Source organism: Nipponia nippon, unplaced genomic scaffold (assembly GCF_047370975.1).
Source record: "Nipponia nippon isolate SJK-2023a ecotype South Korea unplaced genomic scaffold, ASM4737097v1 scaffold_4, whole genome shotgun sequence".
NCBI classification, from domain to species: Eukaryota; Metazoa; Chordata; class Aves; order Pelecaniformes; family Threskiornithidae; genus Nipponia; species Nipponia nippon.
In genome coordinates this window covers 43,048,416-43,073,280 of record NW_028262358.1, presented here as the reverse complement: position 1 = coordinate 43,073,280, position 24,865 = coordinate 43,048,416, and the positions used below count along the sequence as shown (strand labels likewise).

The following is a 24,865-nucleotide window of genomic DNA, read 5'->3' as shown; positions in this document are numbered from 1 at the left end:
GTAGCCAGCAGGCTGAGGGAGGTGAACTGTCCCCTCCATTTGTGAGACTGCATCTGGGGTATTGGGTGCAATTTGGAGCTCATCAGTAGAAGGAAAACATTGCCGTGTGGGTGTGAGTCCAGCCGAGGAACACTAAGATGGTCAGGGGACTGGAAAATAACACACAAGGAAAAGGAGGAACTGGGTTTGTTCAGCCTGGAGAAGAGAGAGTCAAAAGGAAACCTTCCTGATGTCTGTGACTTTAATGGGATATAGTGTAGTTTATCAAGAAGATGGAGCCAGTCTCTTCTCAGAGATGCACAATGGAAGGACGGAAGGCAACAGACGCAAGCAGGAACATAGGAAATTCCAAGTCAATGTATGGATTATTTTACTTTTAAACACCGGGGTGATCAAACACTGGATCAGAGGCCCAATATTGCATCAGAGACCATAAAACCTCCATCCTCAAACTCAGCCGAACATAGGCCTTAGCAACCTGAGCTAACTAGCCCTGTACTCAGTTGGGCTAGTACTAAATGACCTTCAGAGGTCCCTTGCAGCCAAAATTATTCTATGATTTTACGTGGATGAAGCAAGCAAAAGTGCCTCTTTAAATAAATTAAAATACAATATTCCATGTACACCACTGGAGAACCATTGGAATTATTTCTTTATATTACACATGCTTGTAAATATCAATGGCTAAGCACAAAGCAGACAACTGCAGGCAGCTGGCTGAAATATGTAAGAAAGAAATGACTATATGCAGCAGTTCTATAGTAACTATTTAAGACACTAAAAAATACTGTGTTGCATCAAAGACATATATATCTACAGTCTTGTTACTTAAAATTGATACATGATATCAATCTTTCTGGTTTCAGAAAACAGCTTTCTTATTCAAGAAGTATCACATTCCTGGGTAAAGTTCTATACAAAAATGGAAAGAGATAAGCACAAAGGATTTGAAGTGTGCAAATACAGCAATGGCTTCTGCCACTTTACATTATTTGTGGCCATAATGTTACCAAAGAGCAGGGCGTCAGCATGTTTTCACGAAATCACAGAATTCAGGTTGGAAGGGTCCTTGGGAGACCTCTAGTCCAAGGCCCTGCTCAAAGCAGAGCTAGCTCTGAAATCAGACCAGGTTGCTCAGGGCATTATCCAGTTGGGATTTTCAAAAGGATGGAGAGCACAACCTCCCTGGACAACCGGTTCAACTGCTTGACCGTCCTCACGGGGAAAAAGCTTTTCCTTACATCCAGTTTGAACCTCTACTGTTTCAATGTATGCCCAGTATCTCCTGTCCTCCAGCCATGCATTCCTCTGGAAAGCCTGACCCATCTTGAAACCTCCTCATAGGCTTTGGCAGGCTGCTATTAGACTCCTCAAAGCCTTCTCTTCTCCAGACTGAATGAGACCAGAGACGTTCCTCCCACCAGCCTCTTCTTATAGAGCAAGTTCTCCAGCCCTTGACCACCTTGGGGCCCCCAACTCTTCCCAGTTACCTTACCCTTCACATGCCCAGAATGCGCTCCAAGAGGACCTGCTCCATGATTTTCCCGTGGACCGGAGCGATGCTGACTAGCCTGTAGTTTCCTAAATTATCCTTTTGGCCTTGTTTGAATATGGGTTTGCCCTTCCCGTTTACCTTTCCCCAGCTGTTTTTTGGATAGATGGGTTTTAAAATCACTGGCTCCTAAACAGCCAAACTCACCGATTGCAAAAAACGTGTCCCTGTCAATCCCAGCAGCTTCCTTGGGACTGAAGAGCAGCGATGCTACTTCGCTGCGGTTTAGGAGGCTGGGGTCGTTCTGGGGAAGCGCCAGCCGCTTCAGCTGCTCCGCCAGGGACGTCATAGCTCCGCGTTTCGAGGAAAGCAGCCTCCAAAGGAACCTAACGAGAGAAAGCCAAAGCAGGCCGGCGGATGAAGCGGTTGCACGGAGACGCGCCGTCTCTCTCCCCCCCGCCCGCCGCTGCAGGCCCCGCTGCCAGCCGCCCCTCGAGGGTGCGCACACGCGGGGATGGGCCGGGCCCAGCCAAGCCGGGGAAGATGAGAGGCAGCGGCAGGCGGTGACGCAGGTCCCGGTCCCCGACACCGACACCGACACCGACACCGACACCGACACCGACCTGGCTCTGCACCCCTCAGCGCCGCTCCGTGCGGGGCCCCACGTGGGGTGCGCGCGCCGCTGACCCGGAAGCAGCCGCTCCGGCGGAAGGGGAAGTTCCCGCCCCCCGCCGGCAGAGCGCCGCTGAGCATGCGCCGTTCCCGGGCGGGGCGCGGCGCTGGTGGCGCGTGGCTGGGCTGCGCGAGGGGGGTGGCCGTTGTGGGTGGTTTCGCGCGTCCGGCCGGGTGCCTGGGGAGCTCAGCGTCCGTGTGGAGGCTTCGTGCAGGTGTGGGGCGGGGGCCAGGCTGCCTGCGTTGGGGAAGCAGCCGGTCCGGGCCACCAGTCGAGGTGCGAAGGCCCGCAGCGCCGGCGCAGAGGGGGAGAAGCCTCAGCGAGGTGTCTGTGGCAAGGCGCGCTGCTGGCTTTGCGCTGAGCCCAGCAAGGCAACAGCCCGGGCTGTGGGTGGGGTTCACTAAACGGGGTGAGCCCTTAATAGTAAGGACGCACACACCTGGAGTTGTTTCACCATAGGATTTTTCCACATCTGGAGTGAGGGATGCTAGGGGAAGTGCAGAACTCCCATGAGCAAAAGGTCTTGAAAGCTACTGTAGTGTGTATGGGCTAGGTCCCGGTTGCGGAACCACAGAGCTATGTAGGTTGGAAGACGCCTCTAAAAGTTGTCTGATTTAGCCCCAGAGCAGGGCTGTCTCAGAGCAAGTTGCTCAGAGTTTTGTCCAGTTGTGTGTGGAGTATCTCCAACGATGGAAATCCCACAGCTTCATTGAGCCTTTCATCCAAGGTTTGGTTACTTTCAGATTAAAAAGAAATGCCTAATATTAAAAGCCATAATGTCTCCTACCAGTTTGCATTCAAGGCTGCAGGGTTCTGCACCTGAAAGTCGGTGCACAAAGCCAGAAAGGGAACATGGCTTGTGGCAAACCAGAAGCCTGGAAAAAAAAGCAGAAATAAAACTGATTTCAGTTGCTGTCAGTGGACGGACAAAATTACGCCAAATACAACAATTCCAACACCGGATCTGTAAAATTATTGCCGTATATTGTTGAGAAGCTGTGTAACTATGGCAGAAAGAACAAATTTGTTCGCGTAGTAAAGCTGCCTTATTTGGCAATCATTTAGCATACAGTAGAAATACAAATAGCTGATAAAAGTTCAGGGTTGCAGAGAATTGTTTAAATGCTTAATTTTATCTATTGGGAGTATCCACTGATTTCAACAAGACTCTTTGCTTGTATTAAGTTAAACCTTTGTAGGAGTGGGAGCAGAGAGAGGAAATGAAGCTGGATGTCTGACTTCATGCCTGATTATATTTGCTGGTGCCTTGTCAGAGAGCATATATTAACTATATATTGTGTTACTTCTGACATGGTATTATCTGGACGTAATGACAGCAATTGCTGAGCTGTTAAGGGTTGCTACCACTGCATTTATAACAGTACTAAGGTGTTTGAAGGATATTACTGATTTAACGGGATTGCTATTATTTTTCTGATTGTTCGAACACTGAGATGCTGATCATCTAGCAAATGAGATGGCTGGGGTGGTGCAAACCAAGAGGCCAATTTATTGCACTTGTTCCCATTCCCTGTGGCTTCTGTGCATCTTTTTCCTTTATGAAGCCTTCGTGTGGCCTTATTTTTAGCATAGTTTAAACCTGCATAAATATGCATGTTTCCGTGTCTAAAAATACCAAACATTAAAATATGTAGACTTTGCAAAGGACAAAAAACTGTTTCTAAAAAAGAAAACTAGTCATTTTTTAGCAATGTGGTTCATTATTTGAATACTCTAGCCAGGAAGATAAACTAGAAGTTGTAAATGCTGAAATGTGTTCAGGTTTTCCAGTACTCCTATGCCACTGTTTCCTGTGGAGAGCTGCAAGGCAGAGGTTTCCTACCTTTGTGCTTTCTGTTCTATCCTTGTCTGGTTGCAGAGTAAAGCTGGGATTCCCTTTGGAGATCAACTGGAGGAACAGAGATGCCTTCTGCAGAGGGAAAAAATATTTGTTCTTGATTTAATTCTGAAAAAGTGTTTCCTGGGAAAAATACAAAACCAGAAAGTCTATTAGGAAGTATGCTTAGTTGGGTTTGAAATTTCCCAGCGGTGAAGCTGAATATCACAGAGATTTGCTCTGTGCTAGGCTACAAAGAGATGATTTTCTGAACTTAAATCCAAGCTTCTTTCTACCGGTCCCTTTAGCTTCTAAGTGCCTGCATCATCACATAGCTAGTCTGTATGGGTGGAATTCTCGTAGCCGTACTACAGCTGAGATCACCTCTGCTGATGGCTGTTATTAAACTGCATTTGACAGATTAGATTGTCTGTTAAAAAATCTTGATGTCTTAGAGTATAAAATGTCATATGCTAATTTTTATTTGGAAAAAAGTGATCTGTTTCAAGCGTTTCCTGTAAGCATATTCACTCCTAAGTATCAGTGTGTTTGAAAAGATTTGATTGAGAAACGCAAACACTATTAAACTTTTAATGTTCTTTATGTCTGGGTAAATTTGTGCTACCGCTGGAGCAAATATAATTCATGTCTTTATATAGATAAAGATCTAGTCTTTATATTCCTTTCCTTCCAACTCACCTCACCAGCTGTGCGTATATAGAGCTATATCTACCTTGGTAAGATTGGAAATTCGTAGAATGAAGTGGTGCTGAGGAACCCTCCTCACACTGTATGCATTTCAGAGGTTTTATGCAGACTAGATCTTGTTCTGCCCTGTAGACCAAACTCGCATTAGATGCGCTCCTGGAATGCATCTTCTGGTTTGGTTTCATGTGTAGGCAACAGGTGGGGAGGAATTTCGTTTAAAGAGGAGAAGGGAATCACTTCTGATACAAAAAAGGAGTGTTCAGTAGCATTCAATTGTAATATATCAAAATGAAATTAAGGAATTGAGTACTACCTATACAATTTACTGTTTACATAAAAGTTAGAGAGAGTTTGTATTAAGTACTCTTAAGTACTCTCAAAAGCTGCTTAAGTCATTTGCTAAGATGTTTCTTCTTTTTCCTTCTTGCACCACCTCCTGTAATCTAGTGATGCACCATGATTTTGGATTGTTAAAACAGATGGAAGCGAACCACCTTCCGTGCGCTTCACCATCGCCTGCTGATAATCTTGGTATGTTCCCTGACATTTCCTCATGCCGTTGCTAATAGAGAATGTGACAGTGCCTGACATCTAAAATATGATCTGATTGCAGCATAATGAAGTAATATTAAAACTTTTCTAGGATATGCAAAGGAGGCTGTAACCTCCTTAGAGTGAATCAAGTTCTCTAACTTCTTAAGCAAAAGTAGGTGTTAACAGATATGTGCGTTTGATGTGGGTATATGTATGCTAAATGACCTGTAAACCGATCCGTGTTCTGGAGCAGCGGATTGAACATCTTGTAAGCCAAGGTAATCTTATTGTCAAGGGATATATTTTGTTTCGCTCTTGGTTGCAGGAGGCATGCCAATGTTTTGTAGTTTTGGAGGCTGTGCAGTTAAATCTGCTACTCTGAGCTAATCTGTGTCCTTTGTTCTTAATTCATGTACATCACTGCTCCCTATTGGAAGTTTATCATTCATAAGAAGACATCTGTGGTCTCTGAATTTATAGAATTACTGTAATTATCAGGAAGAACAGTGCTTTCTTGTGTACTTAAAGGCTGCAGTAATGTATTTTTCTGTGTTTTCAGTTCTTTCTGCTCTCTGTGACAATATAGCAGTCACCCTTCACCTCTGGACACTGTGAAATGATGAGACAGTACCCTTCTGCAGCGTATACATTGATAAGGCCTTGAGGCCATTATTCCCTTGGCTAAGCTTTTGTTAGAAGCAAAGAGATCGGAGTCATTGTATCATGTAGCAACGCAAATATGTAAAACGAGAGAGTTAAGATTTGTTTTTCCAATCAACCCTTCCTGCCCTAAGGGCTTGATCTTTTTATGCTTACATTAGTGAAACTCAGGAGTAATTCTGATGAGGTCAGTGAAGTTGTATGAGTATGCGGCTGATGTAACTGGAGGCAGAAACAATCAAGCGTAATTCGATGGTCATTGAGGTTACAGAGAATTGCAGTTTTCATTGCTGGAACAGGACTGAAGGGAGAATAATTCTTCAGTTGAACTGAAGGCTGGAAGAAGCTTCCTTGCTAGGCAGCATATCAAGCACATCATCGACTTAGTGACCACTGTGGCAGGCAGTATCATGTTTCCCTGGCTTTTCTTGGAAAATCTGTTGCAGCTTCCCCCAGCCATAAATTCTCATGTGTAGCAGCATTCCAAATCTAATAATAAATAGAAACACTCTGGGTGGGGTGGCGGGAAGCTATTTTGGGGATTTTACTGTATTAAAGGCTTTCTAATATGGTAATATAAACGGAGGGCTTTTGAATCAAAATTGTTGTAAAGGAAGCTTTTAAATATATATTCTAGATAAGGAGAAATAAACCCCAAATAAATAAACTAGCTCCAGCTAGGCACGTGCAGAGAAAGCATCGGCTTGAAAAGGATGGGCAATAGTTATCTTTGTAACTCTATTTGTATCCACTCGAGGTAGATCTAGTTTGTCCCAAAAGCATCAGGGAGAGTAAGGAAGACAAATGGAGATGGTGAAAAGTGGAAGAAAAAAAGCAGTCCTTTCAGTGCTGAGCTACTTGATGAATCGTGATTTTTTTTTTTGTTTATTGTATAAGAGTCAACTAGAATGTTGGATTTTAATGACTGCACAACTGTTGCAATGAAAAATAAGAAAGTGTCTCTTATGATTGCTGTGACTGTGGTAGTCCTTTGTCATGTTTTGATATTTATTAAGCTGGGAAATATGATACTGTGTGTATATGTTAGCTTTTTATTATTATGAAAAGATACCTCTGCCAGACAATCTACTGAGAGAGTAGGTGTCATAGATCTACTGTGTGGTAGTTGTGAGTCACATTGTTTAATGCATTGGGAGAACTTGGTAATCAGAGTGTAGCAACGTGGCCATTAGGGACTTGGCTGTAATAAGTAGTAAAGAGAGTGTTGTGTACTAGACATGTCTCATCTTTCATAGCAGGGCTGTAATCAGTAAAAGAGACAATAAACTGAAGGATGGGGAGAAGGAAAAAGTGATCAATAAGGAACATGCTTAACACAGTATGCTTTTCTTACTGCAGTATACAGTCTTGCTGTCGTCTCCCTCAATTGCCTGTTATTCTAGCAACTGACAGGCGTTGGAATAGCAGTGGAGCTCATATGGTGCAACTACCCATTCCTGACCTGCAGCTGTTCGAACCTCTATTTGCTTGTCAGCCAGCCATTTGCTGTTTTGTTGGTTTTTTTTTTTTTTTTTTTGAAATACTGAGATGAATCACAGCTCTTTCCCTGAAGAAGAAATAGTGTCATTCCTATCCATATGCACTAAATACAAATTTCAGCCTTTTCCCAGGCTGGCCATTGAAGCCAGTGCTGCTCTCATTTCTTCATTTGCCCCAGTCATTGCCAGTCCACGGGCCTTTTCCATACCTGGTGAATACGTGGTTTGAACTAGAATGAGCTCACAACTTTATATGATAATGCCTGAAAACAGTGTGATCCACATTCAGTAGCAGAGAGGATAATATATATCTGCTGGTTTTGCTGCTCAGTTATATTCAGTTACATATTTTTATTTATCCACTTTCTAAAGTTTATTTATTTTACATATTTTTGTATAAGAATGAGTTATTGGTTCATGTAATGCCGTGAACAGTGGCACTGTGAACAGTGGGAACAACCTAACATTTTTTAACGTGTATATATATACACATATATATATAAAAGAGACATTAATGCTATAACAAAAAGTATTAGAAAGTCAGAGAGTGCATTTCTGTGATACTGAATTATACAAAGTACCTGCAATCACAAAAATCCCCCAAACTTTTCTCTGCATTTCAGTGCCATTTTAAAAAATGATTGGCTTTTGCATTTGCTTTCACTGTGCATTGGAAACTGTTCATGCTGTTATGTCTCTTGGGAATTCTTAGGGAAAAAACCTGTTATTAGAAGAAATAGTGTGTTTGATTTAGATGGTGAAGGCATGCAACTGAGGTTTACTGATAAGCCTAGATCTCCAGATTTGCTGATTTACTAGAGGTGCCGTGTTTTCAGAGTTAAAATAGTGGCCCTGTTGTCTCGAGATGATGTAAAGACCTGTGCTGCCTTTCATAAAATAGTCTTGGCAACTGGAAATGTTCTTGAGAACAGCTAATAACTCTTACTGACAAAAGTATATGTCAATGTTTTCTCCCATGCATTTCTTACTCTCTGTCATTCTGCATCCATTGTGTATGCCAGTGATTTAAGAGAGTTCTCTGCAGAGAAACCACTTGAGAGAGACTTAGAGGCCCACTGACATCAGAGGCAATTCCTTGGACAGGCTGAGAGGAGGGTACTATTTCTGCAGAAGGTTTGACAGGGACTTAGTATAGTGAGTAGGAAGGCAGCCTGGCCTTGAACACATAGTAAAGGGGAGTGTGTGGCACTAAGAATCAGGTGATTCTGCCACTGATGCTGATACATCTCTTTTAAATAAGCCTGGTGGCCAGAGACAAAGCAGTTCGTGCTGTGATGGTCTCAAATACTGCACAGGAGAGGTTACACTTCAGAATCTTTCTCGCTTTACTTGTGGTAGGATCCCTTTGGTTTGCAGTACCTGCTGATTCTTAACAGTATGGTGATGTATGTGCCTTGTTATAGTCTGTAGAGGGGGAACAAAACGTTTTAAACAATTTATGACTCATTTAATCTTTAAAATGTGCCTGGTCTGTCTGTGTCACTGTAACACATTCAAAAAGACTCTTGTGTGTGAACTGCAGCAGACGGATCTGAGATGTGAAACATGATGTTCTTTCTTGAGCAGAAGCTGTAGAGGTTATGTGACTGTTAGGCTGCACTGGAAACCTTTAGTGCTTTCCTTAACGTTTTGTGTGAACTGTCTTCCAATTCAGAACTCATTTATAATTACTTAATTTATAACGTATTTATAATTAGTTGTAGAGCAGATAGCTTAGAAGGACATCAAGATCACAAGTCAATTAATGGTGGACTATGCCAGAGTTAAGTTTTCCAAGCAATCTTAATTCAGCTGCTTTGTATGTATCACAATGCAGACTTCAATTGCATAGTCACAAACTACTTTTTCTCCAGAAATCCTGCTTTGTTCAGTGTATTGCATAAGCAGTGCTTTACAGTATTATGATTTCTCTTTTTTATTCAATGAAGGCCTGTTGCACTCAGTTGAAGCATGTTCCCAAATACATAATTTATGATTTTCAGCTCTGGTCATCACAGTATTTGTACTTGTCTTTAAGTATTCCAAATCTATTGGGTATGTGATTTGCACATACGTCCTTATACTTCACAGCATTAGGATTATTCCTGGTCTACAGAAAGAAAACTGAGGCACATGCTCCAAACTGTCCACAGTTCCATTTCCTCATCCAGTGGATAGTTTTAGGACAATGAATGCTGGTACTATGGAATTTGTCTTTTCCCTAAAGTGCTTTACAGAGTACAATTACATACTGTCTTTTTGCACACTGAGTAGGCCTGGTGGTTTGAACCTTTAGGCCCAGCAGAATTCTATATTTGTGTGGTATTTCCATCATGCATTGTTTTAAACGTTCTCTCCCACAATTGAAAGTGCAGTCTATGACCCTTCTGACTTCCACCACTGGTACATTAACAGTAAAAAACCAGGCCCTACAAATTTAGGGCCTGATTGGCCTAATTTTCTATAGATCATCTGTGTGGCAGGGTTACTTATGAAGGAGATATAAGGGGGATTGTTGAGCCATGGGGACCAAATAAAAAGGTGTCTTGGTGTTCTAGAAGCGCATTCATAACTGAGTAGTCTCCCCTAGAGAAGTCCAAGATACATTTGAATCCATCCCTTTGCACTGCAAAATAAGCTTTCTGCTGAATGCTTTTATCATGGGAAAAGAGGCCAGGGGAAGATTTGTTCAGACTACCTCAACTAAAAAATGAATTCCAGAGTTTGCTATAAATACATGAGGAGCCTTACAGCCGACAAGGGTTGGTTCACATTTGTCCTAGTTGCTGACTCCACCTCCAGTAACTATTGTCCATATGAACTGAGGAAATACCTAGAACAGCATCTGGCTTGAAAAAAAAAAAAAAAAAAAAGTCTTGAATTCGGTTCCATTATGAAATTCTGGAAGATTACAGCTGTTCCAGATTTAACTATGGGACACAACAGAGATCTAGACTGCACATTAGCATAACTCCACTGCATTTATCCTATAGACAAACTGGTTTCAAAGTGAAGAAACATGCAAATACTCTCCTCTCCTCCTTTGCTTATGCTAAACTGGACTTAGGCAGGGAGAGAGGTGCGCCAGTTAAGAGACAGAGGACTTGTCCACATTCAGAGGGACTGAGAATATACCAGAGCCTCCACCATGAGTAGGTTATCGTTGGTAGATCTCAAGAGCAACCAGTCTCGTACTGGAAAGTATGTTGTGCAAAACTGATACCCATGGCTTCTGAGATGAGAATACAGCCAAAGTTAGTGAGAGAGATCATAGTTGGACAGGGAACAATTGTCTTCAGAACCGGAATTGGAAAATTCAGGCCTTGCTGCTTTCGTGTCAGGCATGGTAGGAGCATTGCTCATTTTCTCAGTGCTGATTCTTAGTACAGCTGAGTATCAGAGTAAAGCTGTGTTGGACAGGATGAAAGGACAACAGTTCTAGAAAAGGAAAACTTGCACTATACGTGTTGCAAAAAGAACATGTTATCCCCATTTGGCAGTAATTCAGGTTGCACCTAATGCGGCCTTTTACAGGGATGAATTTGCCCCTTTTACTAATCTTTGTATCGTTCCTGTGGAATGAATAATAAGTAGCTAGCATTCATTTTTACAGACTGGCAAAATTCGTTCAACCAGGTTGCCTTCTTGAGTGTGTAACGTTAATTTCATTGACGTTAGTGAAATTACATTGGTGTATCTGGAAAGAGAAATGAGGGCATTGAGACTGCAACTTGTCTAAGGTCATTCAGTCAATCTGTACAAATGCTGAGTTTAGAACACAGCAGTGTCTGATATCCAGTGCCCATATCCTGTGCCCATAATCTCTACCTCATACCTCAGTGATTTAAAACCTGCCAGGGTCTCATCTGTGCCCCTTAGATAATTATCGTCTGGAAACTCTGACTTAGTTGACGATGTTTGTTTTTAGATAAATAAAGGCGTGATGTCTGCATTCCTTATCTCACACACACATCTTTCTTCTCTTTTTCTCAGTGTGACCAAAAGTATTGCTGAATAATGTTGTGCTTTTCTAGACAAATAGTCTCAGGTAAATCAGTTATGGGTCACAGGCTGGCTCACTAAGGGTCTTTTTTAACTAGTTGTATTCATGAAGTACAAATTATATAGCCAGTTGCAGGCTTTCACATTGCCCTAGTCGCACAGTTTCTTCCTTGCTTAGTATCTGTGTGATAAGGCTAAGCCAACATGAAACAGGAACACAGCCAGGATTCTGAGAACACATGATGGTGTGAAGGTTTCTTCAGAAGGTTTGTAATAGGCTATGCTATACCCCTAGTCCTGCCCCTTGCATCCTCATCACTGAACCATTTTTAAAATCCTGGATCTGTCTCACCATTTTTTCCGATCTTATGCCAGCACTATTTGTAGTTTCCCCACCTGTTACTGTGTGTATTACGTTGTAACTGTCTGCATGTTGCTCTACAACTTCAGTGTGCTAACAGACTGACTGAAGTGTTGTATATAAATTACCATATACATTTCCCAGTTTTTCTTTTGATGTTACATTTCCAATCTGTGCAAAGCATCTATTGAAGATTCTGATATTATTTAGTTCATGATCTAATCTGTCTTTGTGAGTTGCATCTACCTAGACAAGAACCATTAAGCAAAAAAGGCACCCTCAAGAGGCTAGCTCAAGCGATAAGGGAGTTCAGGTATCATGGTTTCTTCTGAAATATTTGATAGAAATATGTTAGAATGTGAGGTCTGAGGGCTTTTCTCATTCATGAAAGGTATGATCTTTTGTAGTGCTGCCTGGCAGTTGCCATCGCTAGAGGATTTGCCCTCTGCTACATTACATCTTTCAGCACTCGCATTGCAGTTTGTGATTGTGATTATGTATCACAGTACTGCCTAGCAATACTGTGGCAGAGACCAGATGTTGAATGTTTCCTACTAATATCTGCCTTGAAGCCTCTCCGAGAACCAGGACCATCTGTTGTGCAGGCTAGAAGGCTGCAAGTGTGGCCCTACAAAGAGTAGGGACATCCCCTCCGGAGTATAAGGGACTCTGAATGCCTGAGCAAGCCTGACATACTAGAATAATGCTAGGCCTTTTTGGGTGCAGGCTACGCACAGACCTGAGAGACAAACGTGGAGGTGAAGAGTGTACAGTAGGTAAAGCACACTGTAATCATAATTGTTCTGTAGGCTCCTCAGGGCTTTTAGACAGAAAAAGCCTCTGCTCTGGAGAATTTCTGTCATAGGTGCACATTAAGGACTAAAGGAAGCATTGCTGACACTATTTTAGAGATGGGAGAGTGCAGCACAACAAGCTTGTTTCTCTCAGTGAGAGTAGTCTAATGGGCCAACACCTAGCTTTCTGGGAAAATTTTGTCTGGGTTGACTTGCTCAAGGTGACATAGGGCATCTTAAGCTGGTATGGATGACCCCATGTCTCAGCCCCGTGATTTTCCTTCCGCACAAAGGGTTGGCAAAAGCCAGTGATCTCAATGCAGTCAGCATTTTCTCCATACTCCTGAAGCCCAAGCTATGCTTTGGTAGTATTTGTCTGTCCTATAAATGTTTCTTGCTACACTTCATCCATGGCTGAATTTCAGGGACAGAGTAAGCTGTCTCTATATATAGCTGATGAAACACTTTGGGATCTTCTGACAATGTCAGTTGTTACTGTGAAGCCAGCAATGCATTTTTTTCAGCTTTTCTCCATTTTTATTTCCAAACCTGTCATTTGAAATAATATACTTTTAAAAAAAATTATAATGTGTACTTAGCTTCTGTATAGTTAATATTACCACACATGGGTAGCGTCGTGATTTTTCAGAGTCCAGGTTTGTGCCTCTTGGTGCTAGATGTGGGAGGGCTAATATGCTCATTGCCCACAGTGCTTTTTCTTAGCTCAGACAAAATCAGAATTTTGGTTCCCAGATGTCTGCTTCTCTTCTCTGCTCTCTTTCTGCCTTCCTTCTGGATGTGTTCATTTCAGGAATATGAAGCGAGTTTAAGGTTCATTCATATTATCTTTACATATTGAATTTAATTCCTTGTTTTTTTCCTGAACTTACTTACAAAATAGTGTGTCTCTTACGTTGAAGAAGGTGGGTTGTGTTTATTGTATTGGAAAAAAAAAAGGGTTATTTCTCCTGAACTCTAATAAAAAATAAATGCATTTTATAACACACCCCACCTTTCTGCTTAGCTTTGTTCGGGAAATTTATGCGTAATTTTTAACAGTATCCAACATTTTGGTGCAATCTAAGTTATTAATGTCGTCTTCAAATAATTCAAATTTTTGTTGGTTAAGCTTTAAACTAGTGGATATTTGCTACAAGCAAAAGTACATTTTAAGTGACGGTTATGACATGCTTTGAAAATAAAAGGGCTTTTTGACCCCTCTTTTAAGATTCTGTTAACAGTTTACACAGGAGAACAACCACTTTGAATTTATTTTATCTTTAAATGACTTCTTTCTTGAGAAACTATCCTACTGTTTTTCACAAAGAAGTAGGCTGTGCCTCTGGAAAGATGATTGCTTAAAAAATCACTGACTTATTGAGCTCTCATAAGGTTCTTTATCTTCAGGTGGCCTTTCTGAGACAGTTTTGGCAGATGTGAACTATTGTGTTCCTACACGGAAGTGTTACAGCTGAAAACTAACGGTGATCATTTTCACGTTGATTGTTTCACAGGCAATTATTTAGGTAGAGAAATCTGGCTCATTTGTTGTTCTAAATCTCACTAAATTCGAATAGAAGAATGACCTGGGGAAACATTGCTGCAGTGTTCAGCATTTTTGAAGTTTTATTAAAAAGTTGTGTTTTTATGCTCATTCTAAGATTTTGTGAGAGGGAAGAATAAGAAGCAGGTTGAAGGGATTGAAAGTCTGATGAACAGTGAAAATACGGCGGAGTGAATTCTTGAGAGGATGATGTGACGGCTTTTGGGGAGCAAATGGATGTTAAATATAAGCTGTGTGAAACAATTTCCTTTTCATTAAAAAATTATAAAGGTTGACACAGGAGGTGAAAACTGTGCTTCCTTTAGTTAGAAAAGCCCTTTAATTCTCAAGGAGCTTAATGCAAAGTGTGCCCGGAGGTTTTTGCTTAGGTGGTATTAGAGTCAAAGGTCCTTCCTAAGAGGGAACTGTGGTAAGAAACACTGAGCGAGTTCACCCACAGACCTGCTGCTCCCATTAGGAAAGTTCTGTGCATGGGAAATGATACCTTGTTGCCACAGTGTTCTCCTGGGTCGACCCTTACTAGCATTTATGTTAGTGTGAAATACAACGGCACACCTTTTGCCAAATAAAAGATAAAAATAGTTGACGATTCAGCTCTGCCATCTCCATTTCTGATCTCCCTGTGCCACCTTATTTCTTCTAATCTGTTTGGCAATCATGAGTATTCTTTTTGTCTTACCATGTTGTAAGCAATCTATGTAATTTCTACCTCAAATATACCTGCTGGCTCTCGGGTATTTTGCCATGTTGGCTTAAAATTCCGTATCTGTATGGTTCACTGTGTTTCTTCCCCTCTCTACTTGGGACTTCTGTCCTTCCTTTCCTGCTCAGCTTGCTTATTTCTGGTTTGATTTGATTTTCTTTCTCCTTAAGCACGCATAGTTTATAGCTGTGTAACTCTGACAGCTTTAGTGGGGATAGACCTAACCTACCTCTGATGTGGGAATAAGCTAACTGAAGCACACTGCTTTATTCATACTACTCTGCTGGGCACAGCTTTCCTTTTCTTTAGGTGAGCTGGAAGAGGCAGCTCCCTTCCCACTTCAAGTTTGGCGTCAGAGTTCCATTTTGGCTCTCTTTCCACTACGGACCTCCATTCATATGCTTCTCATTACCATCCGCACGCTTCGTTTATAAAATTAAATTAAAGTAGTAAACAAAATACCAGATACTCCTCCTAAAGCTCCATCTATAAATATCTTCCCTGCCTACTCATGCTGTCTGATTAAGGGGCAGTAAGCAGTTATTTAGAGAACGTAGAACAGGTCAGATTCCATCAAGATAGCCAGTTTTTTTAAAATGGGGATATTCCATTTAGCTTCCTGTTTCACAGGTAAAAAGCTCAACTCTGAAAATGCACACTGATGAAGTTGAAGCCCCCTCTTCTGACATTTTCGGAATTAAAAAGTTAGACTTTTCATTCTGAAATATTTTTTTTATCCAAACTGAACTAATATAACCTACCCAAAGTGGATTTTGAAATACTTGCCCCTTATATAAAAATGTGTGTTTATCCCTATTTGGAATTAACTTAAGTTTTTTTGATCTCTCAGATTAGCTGAGAGATACTAAGGTTCTAGCTGTTGGTTCCTTAGAACAATAATGACATTTTTGTTTTATTTGTTTTGTTATGAAAGTACTAAGTTTACCTATGTACCAAGTAAACATGAAAAAATGAGCAATACCTTTGCAGCAGTGGCTAGCTATGTTTTGAGCAAATCCAGTTATTTTATGAAAAAACTTAATAACCTTCTTTCAGAATTCTAGAAAATCTGGGTAGGTTTTTCGTTGATTTCCAGAAGTCTACGCAAGGATCTGACTCCAGTCCTAATCCGTGGTGTGATCAGATACTCTTTGTCATCGTAATGCCTCAGTTTTTATTTCACGACACAGCCACTCTGGCCTGTGTTATAGGATGAGGATCAACAAATAAAAGGTGGCTTTTAACTAGTACCTCCCTGTATGAAGCCATCCGTGCCTGTAAGGCTCACCTACACTGCGCGGTGGGGAGCGGTGTGGTACCGTCTGCCTTCATCCCCGTAGATCCCCAGGCAAGGCAGTGCCGGGGAAAGGCACGAAGCTGGTTGCAATGGCTCACCTCTAATGAGGTAGTGCATAAAAGGTCACAGGCCTTGTCAGTGCAGGAGAGCTCTTTGCACAGGAGGCAGCTCTGGTTCAGAGCATTACAGCTTTACACGCATACTTCTGGGACTTTCCTGACTTCTTCCTGCTTTTCCTGTATAAACTGCTGTGCTGTGTATAGTGAATAAGAAGAAATGGTTCTACTGACTTCAAAGGCTTAAACAGTCATTTAGGTGATTGAAATTGGACATGTATCACAATCCACAGATGACTACCCAGCTATAAAAATAAATGACACAAATTACACCAGCATACATATAATGTGTACATACATTAAATATTTTGTTTTGTAATTGCTATTTGATATGGTCTGAGAGTATCCTAAGAGAATGTTCATCTGCACTTGAACAAAAAAGCCTAGGCATAGCATGCATCAACATTTGCTTCATTATATAGATCAAAATGTAGCAAACTTGAGAATATTTGCATTGAGCAGGTGAAAAGCACGTGGTTTTCTGACCTTGCTGCTTAGATTTGGAATTTGAGTTTTAGACTGTTTAGCTTAGAGTATGTACATCAGTCTTTGGAAGTTCAGCTTTCTTTGCATGAAACACGTTGCAATCCTCTTCCGTTGCAATTCCAGTTTGCTACCTTAGTGTTGCATTTATGAAGGGGTTTTTTTTGAGCTGATGGGTAGGTATTAGCTGTGTATGTATGTGTGTTCTTCTAAATTGCATAGACTTATGGGGTAGAAGGTGACTTGGCAGAAAGCAGAGCTTTGGTTAGCAATACGAAGTGGAGGACATATGCTGCCTAGCTGTTAATTATTCTGGTTATTCGTTCACATTGGCTTAGAGACCTATGGTTGCCTTTACTGAACGTAGTTCTGCCTTGTATCTGACTCTGTCTTCTATGGCTTCTAAAAGCTTAGCTTTGGTGAGCATTTTCTTTTTCTAAGTAAGGTTCGAACTGTATCCAGTGGGGACACTGCTAGAGAGGATGACCTTGGCTGATGATAGGTGCAGGCATTAATGACAGGCTACACCAAGAACATAGTAAAATTGCCAATTCCCAGAAGAAACATTGTCACCAGGGCAACTGAAATGATACGGTAGGGGAGATACGGGACATGCTTGCCAAGATGCTTGATTTCAGTGCTATCTTTTCAGATTTTACCCTGTGGAAAGCACGGGTAAATAGTTCCTGTCACATATTTATGAAGTTCTTGGTATCACAGACCTTTGTACGTGCTTTTTGGTGCCTGCTTTTGGGATGAACTGAGCGTGTTTCCTGGACAAAAAAGATATATGTTGCTTTTCTAAGTTGTGCTTCCATACTTTCTGGTTTAACTGCAGACCTCATCTCCGCTGCAAATTGTTTCATCTCTCGGGTGTCCTTGTCTGGGCTCTTGCGATCCCTAATCTGAAAAGGGAAGTGTGAAGTGACTCAAGGGTCCGCACAGACTTCAGGCTCATGATAAACAATGGCAAACTACATTAGCAAATCATAGATGGGTCTTGAGACGTAGGAAAAAAAAAAAGAGGACGACAGGTATTTTATCAAATTGGAAAGACAGACCGGCAAACAGGCGAGCAGGCAGTAATTTTGGGCCGGAGCGCTTACGGGAGGTGAGTTCCCCCGGTCAGCCTTCCCCTCTTGCAGACCGTCTCGCTGCCCCGGGCAGAAAGGGCGCAGCGGCGGGCGCGGGGCCCCTGCCCGGCTCGGCCCCGCCCGCGGGGGCCCCGGCCCCGGTCCCGGCCCCGGCCGAGGGCGCCCCGCCGCCGCCCCACGTGACAGCCCGGCGGGGATAATAAGCCGCGGCGACGAGCCGCGCTGGGCTTCTCCGGAGGGTCAGCCGCAGGGACCTGCACCAGCAGCAGCAGCAGCAGCAGCAGCAGCAGAGAGAGAAAGGGAAGGAGGGCAGGAGAGAGAGGGAAGGAAGGTCACCATAGGTCAGCACCTACCTGGCAGTTTCAGCCTCTGCTCTCAGCAAGACTCATCAATATTCACTCCCTGTCACCTTGCAAAAAGAAAAAAAGAAAAAAGACACTGCTACCTACAACCCATCAGCAAGTAAACTAAGCTTAAACTACATATATATATATATATTTATATATATATTTAAACATAGTAGAAGCCACATCAGCTGAAGCTGATCCCCGGGTAGCATGAATAGCATGAACCAGATAGAAACAAACATGCAGTACACCTACAACTACGAAGAAGATGAGTACATGACCCAAGAAGAAGAATGGGACAGGGACCTGCTCCTGGACCCAGCATGGGAGAAACAGCAAAGGAAGGTCTGGAAATAAAGTAATGTGTGTCTGCCTATGTGCTTCTCTGTGGAATGATGTCCTCTCTTATTGCCACGCTGCATCTGCAATTGCCAGGGCTGTGCATTAAGGGGTTCTAATTTTGTAAGAGAATATATTTTACATCCTATAAAGCATGCATATAATATATATTAGCTATGCCGTATTTTGAGGATAAAGCATTCACCTTTTGGATTCTTAAGTGAAACCTATGTAAGATGAAACTAATTCATGAGAGTCAGGAGTTTCTTTTTTATTGCACTGGGAATATTCTGTCAGTACTTCTAGATTTATATATTAGTATTTCAGTAATTTTTAGCTTCACTTCCTGGGTCTTCCTTTCAGAAAGCAGACTGTGAATTGACATGTGTGCCTGAATGCTTTTCAAAAACAGTAAATTGCAATTATAAACAGGGACATGAATGAGATGGTTCAAAATTGGTGTGCAAAAAAGTTTGCAATATTTCTGAGAGCAGACCGAGAAATCACTTTTGAAATTGTGATCTTGCGAGTTGACTCTTATTAGAATTTACTCTTAATTCTGACTGAATGATCTGACAAGGAAAATATTGCCTAGAAATATATCCAGGCTAGATTTGGAAAACTGTATCTCATGATTAGGTTCCCACATGCCAATTCACTGTCTGGGAAAAAATGGGTTTGTAAACTCCTTGGAATATGCTATTGCAGAGAAAATGCTCCTTGCCTTTTAGGTGTAAGAAAGCTATTAAGCCAGCAAATACTGCTCATGCTCTTTTTGTGAACATAGGCAGAGTATATAATCTCATCAGCAGTCTTTGTCAATGGTTTGGTACTTCAGTAATATTTGCAGTATCTAATTTGAGAACACTGAGTTTTAAGCAGCATATGGAAAAGAGAGAGATGAAATATTATAAAGGATTTGTTACTTCCTAATGCAAAAGGTGATGTTGAAGTCATGGCTGACAGATCTGGGATTAAAAGGTTATCTGCTGGTTACAAGAATGAAAAAAAAAGGGGGGGGGAGAGAAAGAGAAATGGCACTCTAGACAATAAAGTTGAATATGCTTTTTGCTACAGGTGAGCAGCTCACTTCAAAAACTTAAGTAGAAGTTGCCAACTTATATCTGATGACAGAGTCTGGCCCGCTGTTACAGTCACAGCTTCTATAAAAGCTATGCTTTAAAAGTATAGCTATAAAAGTAAGACCTGCTAGAATCGTTGGGGCCAGTGGGTTTGCTTTTCCATTAAAATCAGTAGAGCCAATATTTTCCTCTCAGTTTTTACTTGTAGCCTTCCTCCTTCTGTCAGTTTTAGCTGGTTTTATTCATTTTCCTACACTCACACCTGTTCACATCCTGCTGTACGAGTACAGTGGGAGAAGTTCTGGGCCAAGCTGAAGTTCACTTTTCTTGATCTACCAGCTGCTGCAACTCCTAACCAATTATTAAGTTGTACTCACCAACACTGACATTTCGTTTTAATTTGACACTCTTTAGATGGTGAACTATTCTTTTATGTTTTATAATGAGAATGGAAATTATCTTAGTGCTTAAGTGCTTTAGTGATTTGAAACTGCTCAGCTGTAACAGGTCGTGGTTACAACTGATTCAGATTCAATTGTCCCACATTTCAGAGAATGCTGTTTTCAAAATAAAGAAATAATGAACAGGTTACTAGATAGTCAGCACTCTAATGCAGTTTTCCTACAATGCAGATAGATGATAAAAAATAAAGAGAATTTGGATTCTGTAGGCTTTCTTATGCTTACAGTAAGTCTCTGGACTTTTACAGAAGAGCAGGGAGTAGTGAGTATAAGACCCCATAGGAAAGTTTTTGTTTCCATTCCTTCAAACAGACAGCACTTCAGCAGAAAGCCAGGTTTCCACATTGATAGATTAAACCAGACTTGACTTTACTTCCATAGAGTAGAGAGATGGTGGCTTTGCTACTTTATGTTGCCAGTTCCCAAGGCTTAGTTTTAATATTAAAGTGATACTACATTTAAATAAAATTCAGGAGGCGAGATCCTCATTCCTTGTCTTGGAAAGGAGTCTTAATTTATTATTACATGAAAAATAAATACTCTCATGATAAAGGGCCTGATAAACTTTATAAAATTTCAAGGTTTCTCTCTTTTTCTAATTGGTGCCAACACAGTTGCAGAAAGTGCTTTCTTTATTTCCTTATTTATTATGAGAAGATTGCAGATACATGGCCACAGATCTTTGTTCTAACTGGTAATATAATATTGAAAAGTGATCTCAGTGGAGCCCTGGCAGTTGGCAGCATATATTTTCTATTAGACAGTCTTGGAACAAACCAAAAGTAAATGCCATTGTTTCTATTGTGGGCTGCCCTCTCCAGACTTGCCATTTCAGTGATATGCCTGGTATGAGATCTGTCAACAGATGCTGGTAACACATGATGACGTCCATAGGATTACAATGGATGTGACGCCTAATTATAACCACGGTTCATAGAGTATTATGGTCTGCTGTAATCCAGGCTCCTTGGTGGTTGCACATGTCAGAATAAGTATGAAGTACTCTATAGGAAAGGAAGCTGAGTTGTAGCTTAGCTCTGTGTCTCTGAATGTGAACAACAATTTAAACACTTTAGTTGGCGTAACATTTAGCCTGTGTCAAATCAAGAAATCAAGAAAATACAACAATTTGGCCATTTGCTGCATTAGACACTGTTGGTGCAAACTTAAAACAGTATCAGATGGTTGGAAATTTCAGGCGGCAACTTCAAAGAAAGACTAAATAACAAAAAAAAATTGTATTTTGGATGGACATGCTGTCTTCAGTAGGAACTAATTAGAGAACTACAGCCTTGGTGTCTTTTGAACATGTAGGTGGGAACCATGAGATCGGAAGCTTCTGAAATCTGCTTGAGGCAGTACGCTTCCACTTGCCACGTGCACTTCAACAGCAGTTGAAAGATCTATGAAAGTGGCCCCTTGCTTCTTCAGTACTACACAGAAATAGAAAAGTATTGGAAATCAAAAAGTCTGGGCAGAGGGGGTGGGATTCTCTTCTTCACTCTGCTCTCTAACCTTAGGCAAGGTCAGCTCACCTCAGACCTCGGTTTTCCCACTGGTAAAAAGAGGACAGCAGTGGTATTTGTAACAACTGAGAGAAGTGGTTGGTTCTATGGTATGTCAGACTAGTGATAAGCTGTCTTTCAGTCCCTACCCTGCTGGACTGGAGTGAAAGTAAAAATCATACTAGCTTAGAGTGGAAGACTTAAAACCTGATTTCTCTCCATGACGAACTTATTTCTTAAGTTTCCAGGAAAAAGTTCAATGAACTCCGCAACCCTTTTCATTTTTACTAGCCTGTATCTCAATATAACTAAAAGGAACATAGGAAAATGCAGTGTCCCTTAGCTTAAGAAACCAAGCACAACAATACTACTCAAAATGCAAACGTATTGTTTGCAACATGTTCGAACTGCCACCACTATTTAGTGAGCTGTGTGTTAAACGGTGCTCTTTCTTATTTGTAACTTTTGCTATAAATCCTTTATTGTAGGAGTGTGCTTTTTTAAACTTTGGCATGAAATGTGGTTTGTTAGTTTTTCAAGGAAGTCTTGAGCCTTCACGGTAAAGATCTGAAGGCTGTGAAACAGGTGTGATCCCTTCTTCAGGACAGTTGTATTGTAAAGCACTAAACTTGGCTCCACATACTTTGTATGTGTCTTCTCTAGACATTCAGACATGTCTCTGACACTGTTGCATTAACCCATGTAAGGAAAGAACTGGAAACATACCCCTTGCCTTGCTGATATTATTATAGATGAATGATCTTATTCTAGCTTGCTGTATGGCCCTGATACCCCTGCTTTTTTAATGCAGAAGGGTTTTAATGTAGGCGTCAATGCAATTTCTGACCATTTTGACAGTTTTTTACACTGTTATAGAATAAACAAGAAGACTCACAATATTTATTTACCTTGATATTGCACTCTTTGTGAATGCAAATCTTCCTGATGATCCTGAACGCTGTGCATGAGAGAGGACTTCGGAAAAGGTTCTTCAGGAAAGAAGCTGTGTCTTTCCAGTCTTCAGCAATACATATCAGATTACATTTTCAGTGTGACCTATAAGGATTTATCTGCATTACCTCCTTTGGCTCATAATACAACTCCTGTTGTCCTTGCAAATAAAAAAAATGCATTTGGAAGTCATATGTATGGCAAATTATTTGGAAGAAGCTACCAGGACTATGAATTATGGACAACATCCTTCTTTTTCTAGTGTTGCTGCAACTTTCATTAAGTTCAGCAGATTTGAGAGGTTCATTGCAGCCTGAAAGAGAAATTGACCTTGTGTTCAGTCTGAGTTCAGTGTCTATAAATAGAGTTACAGTTAGCGTCCTGGACTCACTCTGAAGTTTGCGTGGTCTTCTATGAATGGAATCTAAATTGATTTCTTATCAGAAACCTTTTCCTGGAAGAAGTCTACTGGTGTGTGAGAAGACAGATGAAGTAGTGGAAGGAAACAACTTCATTCTTCAACCAGGAAGAGGAGGAGAGAAATAGCCAAGCCTGAATGAATGAAAAAGAAATGTAAGACAGAAAAACATTGGCAGGAGAGGCTGGATGCCACCAGAAAATTTCAGTACTGTAGGACCACTCCTCATGGATTTACAGGCTCCAGATTGAAATCATTGTCATGAAGAATATAGCAATATCTACAGTGTGTACAGGGCATTCCAGCCTAGGTCTTGCTCTTCTACTGAGATTATCTGGAAATAATCAAAGTTGGGGTTTGGGGGGTGATGGTGTTTGGTGGGTTTTTTGGTTTTGGTTTTTGTTTGTTTGTTTGTTTGTTTGTTTTTTTTACCGTGCAAAATTCTTTCCTTGAATATTCATCCTTGGGGTTAAGTTGCCATAGCACACAGAGAAACCATACCTCTCTTGAGGGTTTTTCATGAGGTGACACTTTTTACCCACGTGGAATACCAGTGGGATTGTTGAGAAGGCACAGAGATTCCCCTCTGCAAGTGAGCAACATGAATAGGGTCTGGGTGAGAACCAGCAGTGAATGTAGGAGGTGTGAGGGAGGCAAAAGGTGAGAGAGTATCAGCCTTCTCGTTACTTATTCCTAATACTTACCTGTTAACAGTTGGATATTTCTTATAAAGGTGGGGGTCCTGGGTTGAGTAGCTTTAGGACTAATTTCAGGAGGGGATTTAACTTGTTAGGAGAAAAATCCTCCAGAGTCGAAAGCAGAATGGTAGTGGAAAAATCATGTGCTGTACTGAGTCCTACACTGTAATTCTTTGCCTCCCCCACCTTTTATGCACAGAATTAGGATGGTGTAGGTGTCTTGGGAATTCTGTAGGTTTGAAATGCAGGATTTTCTATTACTACCAATAGTTATAAAAGCAAACAATTTCACCTTTTTAGACTTATTTTTTCTAGTATTCAGCCAGTACTGTGACTGTCTTCTATAGAAGAACAAAGTCTTGCCAAATGATATATGCCACTATAGATGCAGAGTGTGCCTTATGAAGTTTCAGCACTCCAAGGCCAAATGCTTCTCCTCCAGGTGCATCAAGAATTTTCTTTTCAAACAGTGGATGTCAAAACCTCTAGTATCAAGAACACACACATAAAACACCTCTCATTTCCTTTTAAATCCTGGGTGCTCTTTAAGTGACCTTCTCAGTAGTAGGTGGCCCCATATCGGGTCTGACTCAGAACTTGGTAGTCAATAGATGGACTTCATTTGTTTTCTGCCACAGCATGGCTTGATTTTTCAGCATATACTATAACTGTCCTAAGTATTAGACACTGATGCAACAGAAGGACATGGAGTTGCAGTTTCTCTAGTCCTATGAAGAGTTGCCATGAGGGCAGAAGGTCTCTGTATAGAAATATGGGATGTGTTTATGGCTTGTTCTGTACGATTGGCCTCTTGGAGATTAGTGCTTGTTAAAATAGTAACATGTTAAATTCCTCTTGATGATGTCACTGGCATGGAATGGTGCTTGAGAGGAGCATGCTGAAAGGATAGTGGAATGATCGTATTTTGTCAGTGTGCTTCATATTCTGTCTTGGAAGCCGTCAATAACGTGTGTGGCTAAAGAGGGCCCTGAATACTGTGGTGCTGGGGTACGAAGGGAAATTCAAAGAAAGCTATTATGAAATTCACTTAACTAGAAATGTTTCTGGAGGTAGTTTTTTTCAATGGGAAGGTTTTATTTATCAATACTAAGTGCAAGAAATTATTACTCAATATTATATTTTCTATTTAAACTCAAACGGCCCTCTCAATGTTGACCCATTCCAGGCTCTGTATGCTTTTGTTAGTGTTGTCAAGTGGATAATTCCCACAGTCCCAATTCAGCTGT

General features: G+C 41.2%; 2 protein-coding genes across 5 annotated transcripts in view; one reads left to right on the top strand and one right to left on the bottom strand.

Annotated features, from left to right (window-relative positions):
* Positions 1–2,204, bottom strand: part of HEATR1 (HEAT repeat containing 1) — a 40,535-nt gene extending 38,331 nt beyond the window's left edge. For all 4 annotated transcript variants that reach the window (XR_015707987.1, XM_087773523.1, XM_087773524.1 and 1 more), the window contains exons 1-2: positions 2,116–2,204; positions 1,700–1,878 (exon numbers count right to left, since the gene is read on the bottom strand). Coding sequence is in view for 3 of the 4 variants with exons in the window: in XM_087773523.1 (XP_087629649.1) it covers positions 1,700–1,841 (142 nt within the window). In the remaining variant the exon portion in view is untranslated. The remainder of the gene's footprint in view (positions 1–1,699; positions 1,879–2,115) is intronic.
* Positions 2,205–18,040: 15,836 nt separating this feature from the next.
* Positions 18,041–24,865, top strand: part of ACTN2 (actinin alpha 2) — a 69,065-nt gene continuing 62,240 nt past the window's right edge. The window contains exon 1 of the mRNA XM_009463639.2: positions 18,041–18,509. Within this exon, the coding sequence (XP_009461914.1) occupies positions 18,375–18,509 (135 nt within the window). The 5' untranslated portion in view covers positions 18,041–18,374. The remainder of the gene's footprint in view (positions 18,510–24,865) is intronic.